Source organism: Phalaenopsis equestris, unplaced genomic scaffold, assembly GCF_001263595.1.
Source record: "Phalaenopsis equestris unplaced genomic scaffold, ASM126359v1 Scaffold000301, whole genome shotgun sequence".
NCBI lineage: Eukaryota > Viridiplantae > Streptophyta > Magnoliopsida > Asparagales > Orchidaceae > Phalaenopsis > Phalaenopsis equestris.
Genome location: NW_018164743.1, coordinates 2,201,320 through 2,210,498, shown reverse-complemented (window position 1 = coordinate 2,210,498; position 9,179 = coordinate 2,201,320). Strand labels below are relative to the sequence as shown.

General features: G+C 36.0%; 1 protein-coding gene across 5 annotated transcripts in view; it reads left to right on the top strand.

Annotated features, from left to right (window-relative positions):
• Positions 1 to 4,700: 4,700 nt before the first annotated feature.
• LOC110025538 overlaps positions 4,701 to 9,179 on the top strand; it is a 21,524-nt gene continuing 17,045 nt past the window's right edge. For all 5 annotated transcript variants that reach the window (XR_002294128.1, XR_002294127.1, XM_020726084.1 and 2 more), the window contains exons 1-4: positions 4,701 to 4,912; positions 6,841 to 6,939; positions 8,412 to 8,766; positions 8,861 to 8,995. Coding sequence is in view for 3 of the 5 variants with exons in the window: in XM_020726084.1 (XP_020581743.1) it covers positions 4,770 to 4,912; positions 6,841 to 6,939; positions 8,412 to 8,766; positions 8,861 to 8,995 (732 nt within the window). In the remaining 2 variants the exon portion in view is untranslated. The remainder of the gene's footprint in view (positions 4,913 to 6,840; positions 6,940 to 8,411; positions 8,767 to 8,860; positions 8,996 to 9,179) is intronic.

Here is a 9,179-nt window from a genome sequence, read left to right as displayed (position 1 = left end):
AATATAAACCCTATTTAATTCCTTATATTAAATAGGGGAACTTGTCGGTCAATACATTGGTTTCGCAGACCAAACGGATGTCATAACTTTCTTTAGTTTATTTGATCGAGCCTCACTCTCAATTCTTGCGTTCATCCTTCGGGATAGATACATGATTTGAGATAAAGAGCTCTTTCATCTAAACTATGAAAATTATGGGGTCAGTTTGACTTCATCTTTTTCAAAAATTAAAATTTTTTAAACGTCCTTCCGAAGCGGGCAACGGGATTTCAATTCCGATGACCGACAGCTTCTTACGGGCAAACCCCACACCAAAAATAGTGCCGACAACATTAAAATCAATTGTGATATACGACTTCGACATGAGGGTAGTTGAACTATTAGTTTAAGCACAGGATCTGAATAAAATATAGGTATTTTATTCAAGATTTTGCCACCAATTAAAGGGGACTTCAATTTTTCGGGGACGTCATAAATATAGGCGGAAGCTATCCTTGTGGAATTCCAAATCTTCCTGGGACCTAGGCTTAGGCTTGAGAAGAACATAATATTCCTGGTTGACAACAACCACGAAAAAGGAATTTGTATGAAAATCAAGCCAAGTGCAACTCCTAAATCATAGAGGCAATATCATCATCGATCTTAGAAGAATACCAAAGGACTTTGATCTACGTTTTTTTGTCTTGTTTTCTTCAGAATTTGTTCGACTTAGTATATTCTTGAATTATTTTTGGATCTCGCCGAACTAGGTTGGATTAGTTAGTACACTGTAGCTTTTACTTCTTTCAAATCGATTTCTTAACAAGTTTCCTCATGGGAATGATACGCGGTACTCCTTTTAAACCACATATTACTTAGACACGAATACTTGCGTAAAGTGGCCACCCGTTCGGAATGCTTTTGCAGCCATCACTAGACAAGATCGAGAACTCTTTCGCTCGATTCGTCAGGATCTGTCTAGGATATCAGGTACACGAGCTGCTTGTTGTATGGAGAAAATTGGAGAGGATGGAGGAGAAGATGACTACTCTTTGCTAGGAACTGTCGGATGTTCGGGAGAGATCCTTCATTTTACAGGCTCAAGTTGAGATGGATTAGGTGAACCAATTTAATTTTGGGAGAGAAATTTTGTATAATTGGCTACTTCGACAGGGGTATGTCTTAGCTAAAGCGATGACTGACCCCCTTATAAAATATTTTCTCTCGTGCTAGTTCTCGAGCATTTTTTAGTGATTTGTAATGTCTATTTTTGGAATAAAATTTATTTTTTGATCTTGATACTTGTGCTGATGTGATATTTTTATCAGCGTGTTTTCTTAATTATTGTATAGTTCCATTTTTATCAATATGTGATAATTTCACTTTTTTATGTTTCCCAATATATATAAGGGTGAAGGGTTTGATGATGCTACTCTTTAACTCTTTTTCCTCCACATTTTTTGTTCTCTCAGCTTTTTCCTTTTACGCTCTACTCGATGGCTTCGAAGTATTCTCCAAAGGCCATCTGGTCGCTCGTGTCAAACGACCGATCGTCGATGACATGAGGAGAAGTGGATCTATTGTTGGAGATCCGTGGCTTAAATACCACCATGAAGCTTCAGATCGCTGGCGAGAATGACCGAGCGACACTCCATTTGGCGCCAACCTCATCTTCTACAAAGATCAATTCTGCTTTAGCCTGAGTCTGCCCTTTTAGTGGGAGTTGCATGCCATATTTAATCATTACAGGGTTATTTCGACCCAGGCACTATCAAATTTCATACTTGCAATTATGTCTTTCATCATTTCTATCATATGCCGGAAATTCTTTGGCCGATGGAGCTCTTCAATTATCTATTTGCTTTTCGGGTTGGCCCAGACGATTATATTCAGTTTGCCTCTATCGGCAGGTTCTAGCTGATAGGGCTGCAAAATAAAGTGAAAGACTAAAAACTTTATTTTTGCCTTGGTTCTTCTCCCCGGAGATGGTACATCAAGTTCGTTCCATCTGGCGGTGCCGATGCCAAGATGACGAAGAAAGTGTCGAACTGGGTATTGGTGAAAGCTAGGGGCATCAAAGGGCATCAACTTTTGGTCCACCAACGCCTTGACCCAACAACTATCAATCGGGTGTTACAACTAGATGATTTTGGACAAATGACAGAGGAGTAGGAGACCTCTATAGTTTATTCAAAGTCTGATGCTTCTATTATTTTTAAGGGATTGCCATTGGCAAGCTATTCTTTGTTGAGAGGAAAAATGCTATGGCATCCACTAAAAGTTTTTTATGTTTCATGTCCCTTGGACACATCACTAACGGGCCGAGAGTAAATCTAAATTTGAGCCTGAGATCTTCAGTTGAAAGGAGTCACGTCATAAGGGGAAGGCACCCACTATCAATTAGAGTGACTCGCCTCTTCCCCCCTCTTTGAAGAAATGAAAGGCATCGACGCTCAGGTGGTTTGCTATGCAAGAAGAGGAGGCAAAGGTGAGCACCAACACAGATGAAAACCTTACTCTTATATATCTGAAGAAGGATTGGTACCCTGACTCCCTAGCGACGGCCGACTACCGTCTGACTCTCACTGATGTTGTTAGGTCTCCTTCATACGAAGAGGTCCTTTTAGGACATAGCCTTTCAGGCCTATGTTGAACGACCGACAAGTGTCAACTGATGGTCTGGAAGGCTTCACGCATCCAAAAAATCTTTCTCACTCAAGAACCCTGAGAATGGATGGAGATCAAGCTAAAGTTGGAAGCAGTCGAGGAGAGGGAAAAGGCGGCTGAATAAAGGGTGAAAGCAGTCCAAGTCGAGACACTCAGATGGTTGGAGTTGCCTTCAACTATGAAGGAGAAGATGGCGATGATTAAGACATTGAATGAGTTTTTTACGAAGCTCTCCCCCCATCCAAGTTATGTGTTTCTTCTTGCTGCGAAACTCAAGAAAGGGGTTTGTATTGATATTAATCGCTTGTTGTAGGCATTGTTGGTATCCCCAGACCGGGCCAATAGGGAGAAGTTGCCACTCTGCTTTTAGAGTCTGTGGGGGAGGAAGAAGAGAGTGGTGAAGATGATGTAACTTAAGAAAATTTGTTCTTTTTTTCTTTTTGAGGACTTGTACATAAATGTTAGAAAATCTTTGTAAATTTTTAATCATGATTGAACAAAATTTTTAGTTGCTTTTTACCTTTGTTATCTCCGTACAAGTACTGCGTATTTTATTTTTCTTGAGATGTGTGCATAAAAACAAACATATCAGAAATTCTATAAATAGATATGTGAGCTTGCTGTTTTATATATTTTCTTTTCTTCCTTGAGTTGGAGTAGAGTAAGCCAATGATAACTGGTGGCTCAAAGGCCTTTGAGTCAAACATCATGCTTGCTCTCCCGATGCAAGATTCCACCGTTAATGATTCAGCTCTAAGGGGGGTTTTGTCGGTTCCAGAGTTTGTCGTTGTGTCATTGTCTTTGGAGTATGACAGGGTGGATGAGGAGATCCTATTGCCAATTGACCAGATCGTTGTGAATAATCTGCTGAAATATGTCTATGACTTGCAATTGTTGATGGGACCATCTCCTATTCACCGCTTGACTCTCTCAGAGGGTGAAGCTAACTCGATATCTAATTTGGCCACCACTCATAGGGAGTTTACGAGGAATAGAGAAACCTTCTCATTTATTGCCGAAAGATTGGAGTTTGGAGATACCTCAACGCGGGCGAAAGCGTTAGAGATGCGAGAACAAATCACATATTTGAAGGAAGATGTGGCAGAGCTAAAGGACCATATTGTTACATTGAAAGAGCAATTGGAGGCTGGTGTGGATGTGTTGCTTGGAATGCATCGTGGCCAGAATGAAGTCTAAGCCAGTCTACCTTAGGTTCAACAATGACCGAAACATCTTGGTGACCAATCATTCATTTTCTAATGGGAGATTTGTCTTGAGCAAGCTTCTCCAGTTTGGTTGTATTTCTACATATGATATTAGAAAGAACAACCTCGATCTTTTTTATGACGGTTCATAATTTTTATATATTATATTCTTATTCTATTTTTTACTTTTTTTTGTCGCTCTTTCTTTGTAAGTTTAACTCGATTTATGCAAACAATGATAGCATTTTCTTTATGTGCTTGCCATAACTTCGAGTTTAGAAGTGAACTTTGGTTCTATGAATCAAACTCTTATTACTTTGAAGGAAATAATAATAAAAAAACGGCTTGGCTGCTTAGGATAAGGTAATTGAATTGAATAACATGATCATGCAAATTTTGAAAGCGCTTATTAGACGATTTAAATTTGAATTTGAAGAGTATTATTTTCTTAAATATTATTGTTAAAAAATAAAATTGAGTCCTTACAATTTTTTAATTATTAGTTATAAGTTAGGGTGTAACGATTTGATTTGAAGCTATTTTTGACTTGATCTTGAACTTCATTGGTCAATCAAGTTGAGATATTGTTTCGATTTTATTAAGTTGGAGTCGATTCGTTTATTATTAAAAAAAAAAAAAAGAAAATGATTTATGTTTAAGCAACCATTGTGATACATAGAGAAAACGAGAAATGATAATAAATCATTAATTTTGAGAAAATAAAATATCAAAAATAAGTATTTTTAAAGATATACGTTTAAACATTTAAATATTTAATATATTTAAACGTAATAAATATTATAATTTTTTTTCAGAAAAAAAATTAATTTAAATAAGATTCTCGTTTCCTTCTTCAAATCCCGGTCTTTGTATCGCCGCGAATTCAAATTTCTTGTTAGGTTTTGCTTGTTTGTTTCCATGAATTCTCTTAAGAAAGCTGCAGTGCTTTATCATTATCCTTGTCCGGATGGAGCGTTTGCTGCTTTAGCGGCTCATCTCTACTTCTCCGCCGCTTCGTTGCCCGTCGTCTTCTTCCCCAACCCTGTTTACGACCCCGTCAGGTATTTGTCTATCTTCAGCTAATGCTTGAAGAATCCGAACTTAGATACCTAATTTGGGCTATTGAGCACTTATCGCAAGGCTCAGCAGATGCAAGTTAGGGTTTTTTTGGTTCATTGTTATTTGATTATCGTAGTGTCGTAGTGTTCTTGCAATAGAAGGTTTTTTTTTTTTGTGATTTATTACTGAAAAAATCCACTTGATATAACTCTTAGGTTCAAATCATGATCATCCAAGCTCCAAATTCAACAAATTTATTGTAAAATTGAACATCTGATCAATACCAATGTAGTGAAAAGAAATGTGATCACCAAACGTAATTTGTTTGAGTCCAAATGAGCCTTATTGTGAGTTTGAACCTAAGAGTTTGCCGGAAGTGAAAGCTGTCAGGTGAGGTGAAGCTCACAAAAATAACACTTCTCCGTTAAACCCACCATTTGAAATAACTTGAAGGTAGCGATGAGATCATGGAGGAGATATGGGGTTGCTGTTTGCGTGGGGGAGTGGATGTGAGGGATCCGGCGTGAGGACTCGTGAGGGTTTGTTGTGCTCGGTGCATGAGATGGAGCTCTACACACTGGTTCAGTAGGGGCGAGCTAGCAGGGGTTGCCAGTGCAGATCTTGCTCACCGGAGCGGAAGGATGGTGCGACGGGTTCTGAGGCTAACAGGAGCTGGGCTTGTGGGGAGCTCCCAGACTGTGGGTGCAAAGCTCACAAGTAGACGATGTGGCCAGCTTCCAGGCAAATGAGTGAGGTAGATGATGGGACAAACAGGTGGAGAGATGATGAGGTTAGGATTTTAATGGCGGGGTGTTAATTCTGCTTTTATTTGGTTGTTCTGAGTGTGAAGGACGTATATATAAAAATTTGAGTGTATAATATGTAATATTAGTAGTTTTGAGTGCTATGTATGCAAACCCCCCCAATATTATACGATCAAATAAAAACTACTATTATTACCGAAAAGTTTTCTAGCCCACAATATATCTTAATTTCTTTTTCTGGGTGACACTAATTCAAGAAAAGTACTATCAAGTATGTATATAAAATCAAAATCAATCGATTGCATGATCAAAATTGGGATTCTATTTGTATCGTGCTTTCATAATTTGCATTCATAATTTTTTTAAATATTGATCAACCTCGCATCCATATTTTGAAATTTCAATTTCAGCATCCCTTTACACCTTCACAGATGTATATATCTTGGGTGTAAGCCCTTTACTATGCAGGTTCTACCTGACTGACCTCATCTTTAGTTTTGATTATGGCTTGCTAGCATTTTGGCTGCTGGTTATGCAGCTTAGTGTTTCTATGTCATGATACTATTGCATGCATGGAGAGATTGATAACAACTGCTTTTTCTTTTTTTGAGCGTTGTTAGAAATGGATAAAATGAGCTTGAAACAAGACTTTACAGTTAGTTATTGGTTCTTGGAATAAAAATTAATTTATCATATGTTTAATTATATAGACAACAATCATTTATAAGAAGTTAGTTTCGTTGGAGTCACTGAAGCTACGGATGTTTGTCTTTTGTCTATAAATTTTGAGAGTTGCTGTATCTTTTGATAATTATATCTATATTTATTAGAATTTTTTTAGTTAAATCCGGTTTATTTAGGAGAGATTTCCTATTCCGAAGGTACCTGAATATGGCTTGGAAGTTGCACCTTTTCAAAACTTATTACATACCCATTAAGTAACATAAATTCCAAGTAGCTATTTAGTTGTGACATTTTTATCATTTAATCTTATTATTTGCTTGCCTTGTGTAGAAACGTATCAAAATGATGCAGGAAAGCGAACTGTTTTGTGACATCAAACAAAGATAATAAATGCATTGATACTCTTTATTTGACAAACATTTAGTTGGTATTATTTCTTCAAAATAATTACGATTGATCTTTTTCCTACCTTGATTTTGCAGGGTTGAAAACCTACCTTTGGATGAACTCAGTGACATCTACCTTCTTGATTTCATTGGAGCTTCCGGTTTTGTTGCAGAAGTATCTTCCAAAGTTGACAGGTTTGCTGATTGATCCATAGACATTTGTCCCTGTAATCAAAAGTTTTGTTCTTCATGAAATTCTGCTTCAAAGTAACTTATTAAATCAATCACATTGCACTTGTTGAACAGCTTTCTAATCATTGGCTCCAACACAAATATAGTGCTATTAAAAGCACATTTTACTGGTGAAGTGAAGCGATGCGTTGGCTTTGCACATCCTTTCATCTGAAACGGAAGCTCACGGAAAAGCACACACATCTTGCTCCCTAGCCATTTCACATTGTAGCACCGTGCACTCAGCTCCATATTATAATGGAATTTTAGTTCGCATTTTGTGATTTGGTTTTGCACTTTCATAAGAATTAGGCACAAGTGTTTGCTTCATTGAGTTGTTGCTCATTAATTCTTCATTCTCGACCACTTAGCATTTTTTTTGGTGGTTTTTATTACCCATCTTTCTCGCCGACTAGTTTTTTTATATGCTTCACAATGGTTCTTGATTGTGTTATTTATAACTTCTAACTCACAAGCGTCTTCCCAAGAATTCTTTTTGATGTTGTATATTTGTATTCTCTTTTGCTTCAAATTGCTTTCATCTTTTGGTTTATAGTAAGTTGCTTAATCTTATGACTATTCTTCATTTATAAGTATTCTTTTATCACTTTATTACTTATGTGTTTGATTTTTTTTTTTAAAGTTTTTGGGTGGTTAAAAATTAACATTATTTTACTTAGGATAATATTTGTTGAAATTTATTACTTGATGTGATTTAAATTTCTTTGATTTAATGATCTATTATACAATATACAAGTCATGAATACTCTAGTTCAAAAAAGCGCCACTTCATTTTGAGATTTCTGCATTAAAGTGTTAAAAAAAAACAACTTTTAAGTAATTTTTTTTTTAAAAATCTTACGCATCACATTGCGCTTAATGCTTTGAAAGCGTCATGTGAATAACCACTTGAAGTTTCCTACTAATGGGGTACCTCATGCACCATAGAAACCAAAGAGTTGTTGTGATTAATCTATCCTAACCAAAGTAGTTTATATACTTCCTATTGCTAGGAAATTTGGCGTTTAGACCAAATCTGGTCTTCTAATTGCATTGCAAGGTACCTTTTAGATCTAAAATCTGAAACCCGGCTTGTCAATCACTTCTTAATCTACACAAACATAATTGTTTGAGATATTAATGTAATTCTAAGCTTCTAAGCAAAATAGTGACAATATTTTTACTTGTGCATTCTAGATTTGTAACTTTTTTGCTTTGACTATGTTAGAAGGTGATTTTCTTAGCATGCTAAGAAAAAAATCCCTGTTCAAATGCAAACATTTAACTATCATTGTTTTAGGCTTTTGTTCTTCACTAAAGTATTTTTAATTTATTAAGTTTTTTTGGTATCTTTTTTGGTGATTAATTACTTCAACTTGTTTTCTTGTAACCAAATAGTCAAACTTTACTTTATCTCCTCTTTTTCATTTTTTCAGTGTCACAATTTTGGATCACCATAAGACAGCTTTGGAGACTATTTCCAGAAATGATTCCGTTTTAAGAAATGTTTCTAAGCTTATAGATATGGAGAGAAGTGGGGCTACAATTGCGTTTGACTACTTTAATGAGAAACTTCTAAGAAGAGGCATTTCATTTGGGAATCATGGAGGAGGATGTGATGTTATATTCTTGCCAGAAAACAAAAGTGAAACTGTTCAAAGGCTTTTCAAGTTTATTGAAGATGGAGATCTTTGGAGATGGGAGCTTCCCCATAGTAAAGCTTTCAGCAGTGGTCTTGCAGATATGAAAATCGAGTACAATGCCATTGTTAATTTATCTTTATTTGATCAGGTAGGAAGAAATTTATTGAGATGCAATTTACATAAAATGTGACAGCTTTTGGTTTCTATTTTTGCGATTTGTGGTGACACTCAACAATTTTTAGTTAATGGATTTGGATCCCGAACTTGTCATCAGTCATGGACGAGAAACTCTTGCACGAAAACAAAAGTTAATAGATTTAGCTCTCGATCAGTCTTACAAAATTGCATTGGGGTGTGGAATATTTGGTCATTGCCTGGTATGTATATCTTGTTTATATTTCTATCATATTTTTGATATGGCTTGTTGATAATGTTAATTTTAATTATTTTGTTGCACAAAACAAAAATGAGTGGGGAGAGAGGATTCAAAATGCTATCTCCAATTAGTTGATACATGATTATGATGTTATATATATATATATATATATATATATGTATATA